Raw genomic sequence first — 15138 nt, forward strand, 5'->3', positions numbered from 1 at the left:
ATTGGATTATTTACTGCACCAGGCCTAAGACCCTTTAGCAGGAAAGATTTATTGGCTTAGGACTTCCTTTACAGCACATCCATTACAATTAACCAATGTTGGTGTATTAACTAAAGTCTATAATTTATTTGGATTTACTTAGTTTTAACCTAATATCCTTTTTCTGTTCCAGGATATTACCAGTATACATGACATTTAATTGTCATGTCTTTAACTTTCCTTTTGGCTGTGACAATTTTTTCAAACTAGTTGGAAGACCCAGAACTCAGGCCACCAGGCACCATCTATTGCCAATAGAGAGAGGAATTGAATCTTTAAGGTGAGCTTTAATCAGACAGCCTAAAATTGGGGGGAGGGGAAATGGAGAGGTTAACATCCTAAAGAAATTATATTCATAGTTCATTTCTAGGTCACTTTTTTAAAAAGATTTATTTATTTATGTACACAAGAGCTGGGGTACAGGCCAGAGATGCGGGAGTGGGTGGGGGTTTGAGAGGATTCACCAGAGACAGAGTGAGAAGCAGAACACTCTGAGGGGAGCAGCGGGAGAGACAGGAGAGGTCTGCTGTGCCATGTGGGTTAGCTCCCTGGCCGGGGATTGAACTCATGTTGCAGTGGCTAGCAATAGCTTGATAGCCATGTGTCTTTAACACCTGCACCACCAGGGAGGCTCCTCTATCAAAATTTTCTAATTAATCATGGATTGTGGGGCTTGGGGAGAAAGATTACAGAGGCAAAGTGCTATTTTCATGACATCATTTTAAGGCTATATACTGTGAATATGATTTTTGACTCTTGATGTTGAACTTGATCACCTGGCTGAAGAAGTGTTTGGAAGGTTTCTCTTCTGTAAAGTTCCTTCCCCTTTTACCTTTGGAAGGCAGTACTACGTGCATTCCACACTTAAGAAGTGAGAAGTTATACTCCACCTCCCTTTAGAGGGCAGTATCTACATATTTGGAATTCTTCAAATGAGCCCATGCATTTCCCAATATTATTCCCAAAACCTGCACAGAGGAAATTATTTAGAAAATTAGGGCAGTAATTTCCTCAGAGTTGTTTATTCCAAGTTCCATTTCCCTGTCTCCTCAACTAGAAAGGCAAAAAACTTTTGAAAATGTAATTTTTATGAGATTTCTAGCAGAATTATGGATCAAAAGGAACATGCATTTTTATTAGTAGCTTTATATTTATTTTTATTATGAATCTCTTATACAGTTTAATCATGGATTAAATGATTATTCAGTACATGTATGAAAACTGAAGGATGTGGTTTAGATTCATGTGCAGCACTTTTTCAAGTTACCCATTTTTTCTCTTCCGAGTGGCTCTTGAGCATCAATGAATGTTTGGTGGTTGCTTCTACCAAGTGTTTTGCTTCATTTGTTTTGGTTGCTATGTAAGGAGATCCACCTATATCTGGGTTATTCAAAATCATGATTCTCCTCTGACCTATCCTGATCTTGGCCTTGCCAGCACATGGGCTTACCCCCCAAAAAAGACTAGCTTCTCACCTACTCATTTTCTGTTCAGATTCCTTTATAGTAGGATGAAAGGCTAAGAGTGAAATCTTTGCAGTTTCTGTGATTTTTTTCTAGAGGTTTCCGAATCTGAAATGCATAGCAAAACTGTAAATGCGAGCACAATCCTACAGGTATCAAACTTCTTGCCAGATCAGGGTCAATGTCTGTATCAGGCCATTTGGTCAAGGGCAGCCGGAACTGGGCACAGCTCAGGCCCATTGTGGTGGGAACCATGCCACCATGGGTTGCCCTGGCAATGCCCACTAGCTTTCTATTTTGAGGAAATTTCCAATATATTAAGTTGTAAGAATAGCAGTGAACTCCCTTGATATAAATTCATCAATTGTGGGCCTCCCTGGTGGTGCAGGGGTTAAAGTCTCAGCACTATCAAGCTACTGGCAGCCACTGCAGCATGAGTTTGATCCCTGGCCAGGGAGCTAACCCACATTGTACAGCAGACCTCTCCTGTCTCGCTTGCTGCTCCCCTCAGCAGTGTACTTCAGTGGATCTGCCTGTTCTGCTCCCCACTGTCCCTCTGGTGAATCTTCTTACACACACCCTGGCCCCGGCACCTCTGGCCTACGCCCAGTTCTTGTATGCATAAATACATGCTGCAGTGGCTGTGGGCAGCTTCATAGGTTGTGTCTTAACCCCTTGCCACCAGGAAGGCGCCAAGTGTGTTATACTCTTGACATATGGCTTACATTTGTGATACTGTAATATCCTTTTGTGCAGCCTCCCCCTTTCCCACGTTATTGCTCTTTGCAACTAGTTTCTGTAGTATTTTGCTGAATCATCAAAGAACAGGACAGGTCCTGTCTGATAAGAACATGATAAGCTTCACAGAGACAGTCCCTTGATTGAAAAAGTTGAGTACAAGCAAAGATTAACCATTTGGTAGCTTCCCAAATTCAATTTCCTCTTTTTTTTTTTTTTTTTTAAAGATTTATTCATTTATTTATACAAACACTGGGTATAGTCAGAAGCGCTGGAGGGTGAGAGAATTCACCAGAGACAGAGCGGGGAGCAGAGCAGGCAGAAGGACCGAAGTACACTGCTGAGGGGAGCAGCGGGCGGCAGGAGAGGTCTGCGCGCCATGCGGGACCCTCCTCCGGTGGCCGGGGAGCAGCCGGGGATCGAACGGGCGCTGCAGAGGCTGAGGGCACCTTCGCCACCCAGCGCTCAACCGCTGCGCCACCGGAGAGACCCAATTTCCTCTTATACTAGCTCAGGTCTTGTGAAGAAGTGTTAGAGTTTCTCAGATAAATTCCCAAAATCTCGGTCCTAGATAAGCCAATTTACTTGTGGCTTCCCCAGAATCACTGCCGTAGATCCCTGTCAGGTTAATCCTAAAGAATTGGTTTGTGTGGTCATCATCTCACCGGCTCACAGGCTGGGACTTCAGTCTGTGGTTTAATTAGAAATTGAGTCAGCCAAATGATAGGCTAACTCTTGAATTTATTTGCTGGGGAGGAACTAAGGGAGAGACTGGTGGTAAATGCAAATAATCTCTTTGAAGAATCAATTTAAAAAAGAAGGTAAAAAAATGGTAGCAGAAAATAGTGAAACTCTAACTTAGGTGCCTGTACATTTTACCCCTTTGCAGCCAATTCACACAGAAGATTTAAAACCTAGTCATCTAGTCACTCCCCAATTAAAATCCTCTAGTGGTGTCTATGTATTTACAGACACCTTAGATGTCCTCTGTGAGACAGCCTGAGCTCATCACCCTTTTCTTTGCTCACCAGCTCAAACCTTACTGGTTTCCTTTCAATTCCTGAAAAATGTCAAGCTTTTTGCCTGGGATGGCCTTTTCCTTTACTTACCCCTTAGCTTATTTTTTACTCTCATTTCCAGGTAATCCCCTTACCTCTCGCTACAGTGTGCTGATATCTATCACCAATTGTTATTTTTGCCTGCTCCTGAAATATAAACAGATTCACACATTATGTTTTTGTGTCTGGCTTCGTTCACTTACTTTTTTTTTTTTTTGAAATTGATCTATATTGTCAGATATATCAATGCTTCATTTTTGTTTATGGCTTAGTAATATTCATTATGTGAAGATATTTCAAAAAGTCAGTGTTAAAAATAAGACCGGGAGACTAAACACACACACACACACACACACACACACACACAAAATGCATGATCTTAGTTTTAAAAAAAATTATAAAACCCATTACTAGGACAATTAGGGAAATTTGAAAATGAACAGGAATCTTGTTTTCTTAGCTCACCAAGTCTTCCTTGGCAAATCTCTAATTACTAAAGAATGGCACTGCATTTTCTCATTCACTTAGGCTGAAAGCTGCCTATAACACAGCTCCAAGCTTCTTTTTGATTTCACCACCCACCCTCTCATCAGTTCAGGTTTTTATCACTTCTTCCACAGCCTTCAGATATAACTGAAAAAAATCCCCCTACTTAAATTTTACTATTGAACAGTGTTAAGGATAGTCACAGAGTTGTGCAACCATCACCACAATCAATTTGAGAGTATTCTTATCGCCCCAAGAGGAATCCTGTGCCAGTAAGTGGCCACCCTTCATTAGGCTTCTGGGATTCGGTTCTGATTCCTCATATAACAGAATTGTAACTTCTCGTCCTCAATAGTCTCCTTGCAACTCATGTACAACCTGGTGAACTTGATTTCATTAGAACGTGGCTTAGATAGGATACTCTACCCGACCAGGGGGCTTCAGGGACTCCCCCAAAGGACACTGAGATCCAAGAAAGCAAACCCCTATTAACACACATTCTACCCCAGGCGCCGAGCTAGGAGCTGCAAGCAACATGCTCCGCCCCTGTAGATTTCCCTTAGGGGCATCGCGCCTCCGCTCAGGCAGGGCCTCCGCCTAGGTGACCCTCCACGTCCAGTGCAACCCTATCCCGGAGAAAAATTTCCTATTTTTCCAGCAGGTGACTCCGTGGGTCTCTTGACACTTGTCGCCTGCTGGCACACACCTGAAGCTCCACACTCAGTACACCCGCGGCTCACGTTCTGTGAACGCAGCCATTTCCTGGCCCGGGGGCTGGCCGGCCTCTCGCCCCACACAACCGCCCCCTCCGGCCTTCAGCGGCCTCCGCCGACCCGGGCACCACAGCCCCGCGCGGCCCCCGGGACGAGCGGGCTCAGCGCGGCCGCCTTCCGGGTCACATCCGCGCTGGGCCCTCTCGGCTCCGCGGTCCGTGCTTCCGCCCGGAAGCACAGAGTCGCCCCCTTCCGGCGCGCTCCCGGCCCGCCCCGACGCCGGCGCTGACGGAAGCACGCCGGGGGTGACCTCACCCTCCAACATGGCGGCGGCGGTAGATTAGGGCCGCGGGTCGGAGCAGCCACCGCCGCTGGGGGACCCTGTCGGAAACACCTGCCGCCGCCGCCGCCTCTGTCATCTCTTCTGGGGCTGGGGCCAGGGCCAGGTGAGGGGAGCGGGTGTCCGGGCAGGAGGCGCTGGGTCCTCACCGGGCTCCTCAGGCGCCTTTCACAGGCTAGGAAGGTGCCCAGAGACGGTGCCGAGCCGCCGGCCCCCCAGTGGTTCCGACGACGCGTGAGTGAGTGTCAGAGCGTGTGACAGTGACTGAGAGAGGGCGAGTGGGCGATGCTTCGGCCGAAGGTTCTCGAAGCTAAAGGGTCCCTTTCAGGAGAACCTGACGTGTCCAGCGGGGGACCCAGCGTGAACGCTTGTTGAGCGGGGCTTTCCGAGGGGCGCTCAGAGATGGGGGGCTCGGCCTCGCTCTGCAGCGCCCGAACCCACAGAGACTTTGACATGGGAAGCCCAGCCCCGTTTTTTTAGGACCAAGCTGAGAACGTGGAGTTCTTGACCCAAGAGAAGGTTTTCCTGCGATTCGTGTAGAACGAGCCCAGATGAGTGCTGTCAGCCCTCCTGGTCTTTCCTTCTTACAGATTGTTAGAATGCTTACCCTTTAGACACTGCTGTTTTGACACCCATTCCCCCCCCCCAAAAAAAAAAATCTCTTATCTTTGGGGGCAATACAATTTACAGTTAGTTCTTCCTTCCTTTGATGTTTATCCTCTCATTATGCCAAGGAGATCCCACGTTGCTTTCCTTCAGAACAGACTGTGAAGGAAAACTAGACTTTTTGAGATAAAGCTGTAACCTAGGTTGAAAATGAGGCGATCTGGTCAGTTGTGCGCAGGCTTCTGACACTTTCTCTCTTAACCACTTCTGGCAATAGTGTTTGTTTATCCAAAATAGCTATCTCACGGTCTCTATTTATAAAGTTTAAAACTAAGCTGACAGCCCCTCTCCCCTCCCCCACCTCGTTTTTTTGGTTTTGTTTTGGTTTTTTGCTTTGCAAAGCAGTCTTTTTTGCGAAACTGTCAGTAAGATTTCCCCTGGAGATTTGGCAAAAACCAGAATGTTGATCTCTGCCCTGACTTGTGTGACCTTGGATGAGTTGCCACACCCTTCTAGTTGTTTTTTTTTTTTTTTTTCCACTCTCCCAGAAAATTAAGCAAATGTTTGTGTAGGTAGCGAACTGTTTCTACACATTGGATAAATGTGCATTACACTTGTGCACCCGCAAATTGAAAATATTTAAACCATTATGTAGTCTTCATTGACAACAGACTGGTAAGGGTCTTGAAAATCCTTTTATGCTTATTGGTCAGTTGCTATTCTCGGTGTTTTATTCACTGAGAATAAATTTATTGACAAATGTTCTTAAGGTGGACTATACCCCAATAGTTGAATTCAGTTGTAAGGTTGATTCCAATCCATTTTGTAAAGAAAAGATATGCTCATTAGCACATTGCTCAATATTTACTAAATAGCTTCTATACTAAATTGTTAGGACAAGTGATTTGCAACTGTTTTAAAAATATATTTCTCTTATGAACAATTTTAGACATACACATTTTAAACAACTGTGCCATCTTGCTTTTTATGGTTGTTTTTCAAACATTTTGATTTGTATCTTATTCCAAATAAATGGTCACCAAAAGTTCTTAATACTGGAAGGGATATTTTCAGAATAACTTTTTTAGTGAAATATAATTAACATCATACAACTCACCAGTTTAATAGTTTAATAGTTTTTAGGATGTTCATGGTGTGTACAACCATTACCACAATTTTCATCGTCCCAAAATGAAACCCTGTACCCATTAACAGTCATTCTTGATTCCTTCTTTTCCCTACCTCTCCTTTATCGGCAACCACTGATTTACTGTTGTTTCTAGTTACACTTCTGGACATTTAATATAAATGAAATTATACACTATGAAGTCTTTTGTGATTGGTTTCTCTTAGCATAATATTTTTAGGTTTCATGTCGTAGCGTGGACCAGTACTTCACTCCTTTTTTATAGTCACATAACATTCCATTGTATGGCTACACCACATTTTCCTTCTTCATCAGTTGATGGGCAGTTATTTCCACTATTTGACTGTTAGATATAATGCTGCTGTAGCTTTTCACATGCAAGTTTTTCCGTAGCTGTGTTCTCATTTCTGGCATATACCTAGGAAGTAGAGGAGAGTAACTGAATTTTATGTTTCCCCTTTTACAAGCTATCTACATGTATATGGGAACCTAATTAACATATTTGAAAGTCAGACTGTGTGGGGAGAGAATGAGGCAGTCCTCTGTAAGTACATTATCTGCTAATGTCAGCTGCTAAGTGAAAACATTTTTGGGCAGCTCAATGCAAGATAAAACTAGAGTGTTTAGGTTAAGCATGTTTCAATAGAAAAGGGATAGTGTATTCTAGAATTCTTCCTGTCTGCTGAGTTAAAAATGACACCTTGCTCAGTTGCATTTCTCACCTGGATGGGATGAATTTTTGCAACTTTCCAATTTTTATTAGGATATTTAATTTTACTTTTAGAGAAAGTCCTAGAATTCTCTACGATCTAATAAAGCATGGGTTATAATATAGTTATTCAACTTCATGTTAAATTGTGGAACTTCAAAAAAATTCCCTGCTCAACCCATGGGTTGAGTGTTGAGACTAGAGAGCTGGTAACCAGAAATCTTTGTTGATATTTAAAATTCTAGAGTTTTGGTTGTGATTGAATTATTTGCAGATTTTAACAGTTTAAAAACGAATTCTAAATCTGTTCAAGTCTCTTGCTGGAGTATTCAGTCAATTTTATTATATTACAATTTTTATTTATGGAAGGACGTGGCCTAAAAACAAGAGTTTCCTGAAATATTTTAACTAAAATATCAAATTATAATGGTTTGTTTCTTGGTTTTATGGAGTTAAGGAGTATAACATAGGTATGATATTCTAAGTTAATATGTCTGAGGTGGGTGGTAGAAATTTCTATTTTTAACAAGTATTCAAGATGACTAGTCAGACAAGTTTGTGAAACAGGTACAAAAAATTCCTGTTGCTGCAGATTTCCTTTCCATTCACAGGAATTTAATAATTGCTGCATACCTTCAGGTTATAGTTCATAAAATGTACTTAATTTCTGCTGTATAATCAGTGCTAGAGTACCAGCATTTGTACTGGTACTCATCATACAAATCTGTTGTTTTTTTTTTTTTAAGCAAACATTTAAAATGGAAACTTGCACATTTTAAAAATGCACTGTGTTGGTGAGGCAGAATTGGAGGGGACCTCAGCATTGTCCCCTGATTCCAGAAAAGCCCTAGGTGGTGGCCTCCAATCATATTTACTTTTTGGGGTTTTTGGTTTGTTTTTCTATATTTATTTAAATATATATAGTTTTTTACATAGTTTTTCATTTTCGCATAGTATTTGATATCTCCTCTCAGGTGTAATCCCCATAAAATTCCCTCCACCAAGTTACCTGTGAACTGTCATCACAATCCCTTGTGCTGTTTTGATCCCGCTCTCTTCCCTTCCCCTCCTGAACGTCGATCATACTTACTTTTTGTCCTTCTGACCTTTTCCTCCCCTCCCTTCTCAAATTTGCTTCTTATAATACTCTTGATTTTCTGATACTTGAAAACCCATTCCTTCCCCCCTACATGTCTCCCTGCTGTTATTGGTGTTACTGTTTTTTACCTCTGCTTTCCTTCCCTCCCCCCCGGCACGTTACCTGGTATGCAGTAAATATGTGTTCAGTGAATGCAGTTAAGGGCTAAGAGTTCAGAACAGAAGAGGGTGTACTCACCCAAATGGTTGAGTTATTACTTAGCTGTATGATTTTGAGCAAATAAATTGTCTATTCTTGTTTCTCCATCAATAAAATTGAGATTACTACAACTTTTCCTTCTAGCATAGAGGATTGCTGTGACAATGTATGGAAAAGTGCTTCATAGATGGAACTCTCACACAGATACAATTTATTTATGGTATGTGTTAGAAATGCAAGCTCGGGCTGCTGTTTAAGACACTGCAGAATGTTGCAAAGGCAGTGAGTGCCCTCTCATCCCAGAATACCTTAGAATACATGGTAGTGCTCTGCACCTTCTCTTTACCATATTCCCAATGCTTAATTCTGGGATTTATGCGAATGAACTCTATCTATAATAGTGTTCCTGGAGTCTGTCTAGCTAACCACCTAAACACAGGCTTGCATGAGCTGCTTTGTTGCTGTGTAGCCAGTAGCACAAGCTAAATTAAAAGTTGGTTATTTTATATTGTAAGTGCGGTATGTGTAGATCTGGTATGTTTATAACTAGAATGCTCAATGCACATTTAAAGCCTAAAAACTATAAAGTTTGTATTATCTCCGATCACGTGAATCATTGAAAATGATTGAATGTAGTATTCAACCAGGATAGTCACCAAATATAGGGATATTAACAGCTGAGGGCTAACTGCAAATAGAATGGTGAGTGTGCAAGTTGGAAGATTATTAAATCCTTGCATTTATAGTTAGACAATTGAGATTTGTAAGAAAATTTGAAGACACTCAAAAAAAATTTGAATGCCCAGTGCCTTTTGGTATATGAATTTTTGATGAATACAAGAAATTTGAATGTCACAAAATTTGAGAACATCAAATTTTTATTTAAAGAATTATCAAAACACCAGACAGATTCTGAGACTTTAAAGATTAGGTTTCGTCACTGGTTTGCTGTATTCTCCCCCTTTCTTTTGGAACTTTACTTCATTTATTCCTTGCCCTCTATATTTATTTCTCTTTATTGGCTCTTCCTTCACTGAATGTAAACATGCTCAAGGACTCTTTCATTGTGTTTAAATATAAAACGGGTGCGCTCACAAACCTTTTTTGTCTCTCATTCTAGCCTCCATCTTTTCTTCTCTACAAGCCGTATTTTCTTTTACTCCACCCTTTCATTCCTCAACTTCCTGCCATCCGCCATGGCCCTGCCAGTCAAATAGAACTGTCCTGTCAGACATAAGACAGAACTTCAATGCCCAGATCCAGCTGACTCCTCGTTTGCATTCTTCTAGATGTGCTGTTAAATTGACTCTTTTATTCACTCTCCATATAGACTTGCCTCCCCTGACTTCTGTGAACACGCCCTTACCTGGTGTCCTGCATTCCTTTCTGATTGTTCCAATCCAGACCAAGAGGTTTTCTCTGCTGGCTTCTCATCTCTTGACCACCCCTAAAAATGTTTTTTTCCCCTGGTGTTTCTTTTTATTAACAAGTACTTCTGGGCATATTTTAAATATTTCTCTTTTAGAGAGAGATTGAAAATTTCTCTGGCTCCTATCCTGGTGGTGACGCTTGGGGTGGGTTGAGGAAACATTATTTTTCCGTTCCATCCCCACACTGGGTCACTGATAACAGAATATTTAAGATTTACCCTGCTTTATTTTCTGTACTTTGTATTCTGAAAATAGTGGGTAACCACTCCTTTTGCATGTATGAAACAATATATTGAATATGGTTTTCAAGCTAAATTAATCCAAAATTTTGACACTGCATGCCCACTAGAGATCACCACTGGTCTTGGATTCTTTAGATAATTTTATTGACTCGCATTTTGCGGTATACAGTTCAGTATCTCTAGACCTCTTTCTGAGTTTAAGACCTATATGTCTAACTCCTTCTGTATACCCAGGTGGGCTTCCCAAAAGGTCATTTGAAGTCAGGATGTCTCCAAGGGAACTTGTTATCCCTCTTCCCCAAAGCATCTCTTCCTATAGTAGCCTAATTTGAGAAATATTAATAACAACCCTTTTCCATACAATGCCCTGATTACTCTGGTTGGGTCAGCTTACACATCTTTGAACTCTTAAGATTTTTCTTATCTGTCCCCTTCTCCTTTTTGGTGTTCCCGCCCTAATTTATGCCTTCATATTTTTATGGTTTAGGTGTTTCCAGTATTCCTCTAACCCTGTGTCCGGTGTCCAATCTCTACCATCCACACCACCTCCAGGATCGTTTTTCAGAATGCCGTCTGTTAATGAGCTTCTCTTGTTTGAGATCCTTTACGTCTCCTAGTGGTGTTCTAAAGTAGTTTTTAGCTGCTTTGCATCATGATCTAACTTAAGAATCTAATGAGAGAAATGAAATGATTTTTCTCTCCAGAAAAAATGTTTGTACACACGTCATTTGCATACAGTTTTAGGAGGTTCACTCATGGATGTGGCTGATATAATTCCTGGCTTATAGAAAAAAATTCAAGCTTCCTAGCAGCCTGTAGTGCACAAGGCACATCAAATGTATACTGCTGCTTACTCCGGCTGAGCCCCCTCCCCTGTATATCTTATGATTAGGCCATATCAGATTCCTTAGCTTTTGTGTTTTTTCATGCCGTTTCAAAACACATCTGTGCCTTTTCCTAGACTTATTTGCATCCCAAATTGTCCCTACCCTTGGCTGGTTCAGTGAATACCTACCTGCTCTTGTTCCAAAACTGGCTCAGATTTTTACTTTATGAAGTCTTTGCTGATTTCTACTTCCCTTTTCCCTTCCCTGGCGAGACTTGCCTGCTTCCTCTTTTGCGTTGCCTTCCCCCACTCTATGGATTCTGACTTGTATTGGAGAACTTGGTTGTTCTTATTTGTTTATATATTTTTTTTTTCCTCTGCTGTCTTTGTGCCTAGTGCCTCTGGAGTATACTTTTTCTCCTAAGAAATGTGTGTTGAATGAACACATGAAGTTATCAGAAGACATTGTCTTCTATTTCAGTGTAATAACTAGGTCTACACATGAACTTTGCAGAATTAGATTTTTTCTAAACTAAGTCCAGTGTAATAAAATTCACATGAAAATAGTGTGTTACAATTGTTGAAGAACTTCCTTAGAAATTTAAAGAAAATTAGATTCCAGTCTTGGCCCTTGTTCCAGTTAGGTCACATTGCAAACAACACAAAGTAATTCTAGCTTAAGCTGAAAAGGAACTTATGGGAAAGGCATTGGATAGCCCACAGAATAGCTGGAAAATTAGGTTAGGAAACAGGCAGGGTCCAAGGGAGACCTGACCGCAGCCTCATCCAGCGTCCGACCATAAGAATGGGACCATCTAGGATAGTGCTGCAGGAGCCACATCGCTGCCTCTGCTGAACTGATACCACCATCTTCTCCATGAATTATCTTTAAATGTCTTTCCGGTTCTAGTTCCTAGGTGGGAGCCTCTGACTTGGCCAAGCCAAGGTCCTACATCTATTTCTTAGGTACCAGGGAATTGGATAACAGGAGAGAAAATGTCTAACCTCTCTAAGCTTTTCCCTTGGGGGCTGGTGGATTTCTCTTTTTCTTTGTTTATTTTACCAATATTGACACAGTGTGGGATTCTCTGTAGAAAGGAAATTGGGTTTGGATGGCAGGCAAGCAAAATAAAAAGGCAGATTTTGTTATACCACTGCTTCTAGGTAATATCTGACCTGAGAAATAATATTAGAAATATGATCTGATATTAGAAATAATAGACCTCGGAATTCTTATTTTACCTCTGTGGGTTTCCCTTTCCTTATTTGTAAATTTAAAATACTGTTGTCTAACTATTAAGTGGCAATAATGTAAAAGTATATCAAATATTTTGAGTTTTTCAAGAGTAAAACACCTGGTAAGACTACAATGGTGTAACTTTCATTCCTGTGAGATAAGCTGTAACACTTTTTTCTTTTAATTGGAGGATAGTTTTGAAATACTTTTTTGAAGTTTATGTATGGGAACTTCTATTAAAGTTGAACAAGGTAGTCCAAAACCTATTGTTTGATTTATTGGATATTGTAATACAATTTGGTAACATTGCCCCTGAAGATAGAAACAGCAGAGACTTTTCACAGTTGATTTGTTTCGACAACCTAAGTAAATACTGCTATTAATAGCAACCATAAATACACTTTTAAAAAAGCATAGAACCATTCAAAGCAGGTTTTCATCTTTTTCTTTTAATCTTTATAGCGCCACTCTTATTTTGTGTATTTCAAATTCTGCAAGTGTTTTTTTTCCCCATTGTTAATCTTTCTAGGACATTATTCTTAGTTTGCTTATTATAGATCTTTTTTTCCTCTCAATTATCTGAACTACCTTTTACTGGCTATTTCTTGAGGTCTTAAAGAACTCCATATTGTTGTTTTCAATAGAAAAGAGTTATTTGCTAATTTCATAGTAAGATGTTTTATCTTATTTACCATTTGAAGCAACTGGTAAGATACATGGTAGGTAAAATAACTACTAAATTCCAGTCCAAAAAGTGGGAGTTGTATTGACTAGGGTGCATATTAGGATACCTAGTGAGATTCATACTAAAGTGGCTAAAATAACAGAGCAGAGGTGAGTGATCCAGGCTGGCAGGACAACTCTGTTCCACGTAATTATTTAAGGACCCAGGTTTCTTTGCTGCCCCCAGTAGTGGTGTACTTGTTTGCAGGTCAAAGCCTTCCATACTCATATTCTTAACCACAGAAAAGAGGAAAGAGGAAATTTATAAGAGACCCACAAATTGCACTTATAACTTCCCTTCATATTCCTCTCAGACTAATCATATGGTATGTTGAGCTGCGAAGGAGACTAGGAATGTGGTCTGCAGCTCTGGTCATGGACTGAGTTAATTAGATTTTATTAGGAAAAAAAAAATGAGAACATATACTGGTTTGGGAGTGGGGGCATAGCTAGTGTTTTTGCCATGTAGGTGAAAATAGAGAAACTAGGGAGTGATATAAAGGAAAATTTACTTTTGATCTGAAATCTAAATAAATTCCTTATAAGTAAATTGAAGTCACATTTTTAGATTTCAAATATTTATTTTGGCATTATTTGAATAATCGGAGTCAATGGGAATATGTACTGGCATGTAGTAAACTTTAAACTGAAAAAATACTTTTATGTTTTTAGGTTTTACACATCTGTAAATAGACTTTTTTGGAGCCCTGCCAGCCAACTCAATGGCGTCCTCTACTACTGTGCCTCTAGGATTTCACTATGAAACAAAGTATGTTGTTCTCAGCTACTTGGGACTCCTCTCTCAGGAGAAGCTGCAAGAGCAACACCCTTCCTCACCCCAAGGTATTATATTTGGCTTATACTGGTTTTATTAAGCAGTAACAATTACTTCATACATAAAAATACTTGTATCTAACTATTGAATATCTATGGTCACTAGATTAAATATTTGTAATATACTTTTAAAGAATAACCTCTTACCTAATCCCTTCCTGCCCCTTGACCTATTCCCAGAAGCAACTACTTTTCATGCTTTTTAAGAGCTTGATAATTTAAATAAATGCCATTGGTAAATGAATGTCATGAAAAAGTAAATGCCATACAGGTAAAAATGTACTAAATACATATAAACAGAAATCTACTTGTTTTAAAGAGATTTCATACTTACCAAGAGATACACTAGAATTGCATAATTATTTTAAAATGTATAATACAATTAGATTCTTTGAATTGCCTTTGTTCAAGGATATTAGATTTAAACAATGGATTAGCATAACTGATAGTTTTTAGCACAATTCTTTGTTTTGTGAAATTGTATATACTCTTCTTTAAGTAGTTTGTCAAAACAAGCTTAAAGTAGTTACTGGAGTCTTCATTAAGTTGTGACTTCATCATCTTAAATATTCTCATCATAGATTTCCACCTCAGCCATAGAGGTAGTTCTTATCTGCTGCTATTCTAGTTCCAGAAGAGATAGTGTTGTGAATTTGGAAATGATGGAATCATTAGCAGTTATGTTAGGAGGCAATGACAGAAGGTATCCTAACAATGCTCATTTAAATACTTATACAAATACTGGCATATTAGTGGGTGTGTTTAATTTTAAGATATACATCATTTTAAGTACCCCAATGTAGGTTGCCATTTAAACAGATTACATCAAAATGACTTTAAAAACTTAAGTCATTTGTGTTACCAAATATTTAATTATCTCACTTAATCTTACCAAACTCACGTAGCAACTCTTACTATTGTCTTTTAATATTTATCATTTATACACAATTTTGCATAGTTGTAATCAATTATTTGTGGATTTTTTTACTCATTTTTTTTTGAACCTTTTTACATATTTCTGTACTGTCTGTGCTTTCCTCCATTATTGTATTACTTACCTTTGTAAATGTCTTTTAATTTCTTTTATTAGTAGTACTGCTATATAATTTTTAGTTTACCATAAAAGGCTTTCACCTAAGCCACTAACACCAGTGGCAGGGCTTTAATTGAAAAGTTAAGACAGAATCATAATCAAAGGTTATTGTAAGAAATTTTAATTTAAAATGTTATTAATACACATTTAGCAATTT

The 15138-nt window shown here is 39.7% G+C and overlaps 1 protein-coding gene across 7 annotated transcripts in view; it reads left to right on the top strand.

Moving 5' to 3' along the window:
* The first annotated feature begins 4811 nt into the window (after window positions 1-4811).
* The window catches only part of BCL2L13 (BCL2 like 13), a 64940-nt gene continuing 54613 nt past the window's right edge, over window positions 4812-15138 (top strand). For 6 of the 7 annotated variants that reach the window (XR_005125838.2, XR_005125839.2, XM_037514628.2 and 3 more), the window contains exons 1-2: window positions 4812-4943; window positions 13727-13897. Coding sequence is in view for 5 of the 7 variants with exons in the window: in XM_037514628.2 (XP_037370525.1) it covers window positions 13777-13897 (121 nt within the window). In the remaining 2 variants the exon portion in view is untranslated. Of the gene's footprint in view, window positions 4944-4990; window positions 5076-13726; window positions 13898-15138 lie in introns of those variants that run through there. The other variant, XM_037514629.2, reaches the window with a different exon arrangement.

This window comes from Talpa occidentalis, unplaced genomic scaffold (assembly GCF_014898055.3).
Source record: "Talpa occidentalis isolate TD23 unplaced genomic scaffold, MPIMG_talOcc4v2.1 talOcc4.16, whole genome shotgun sequence".
Classification (NCBI taxonomy): domain Eukaryota; kingdom Metazoa; phylum Chordata; class Mammalia; order Eulipotyphla; family Talpidae; genus Talpa; species Talpa occidentalis.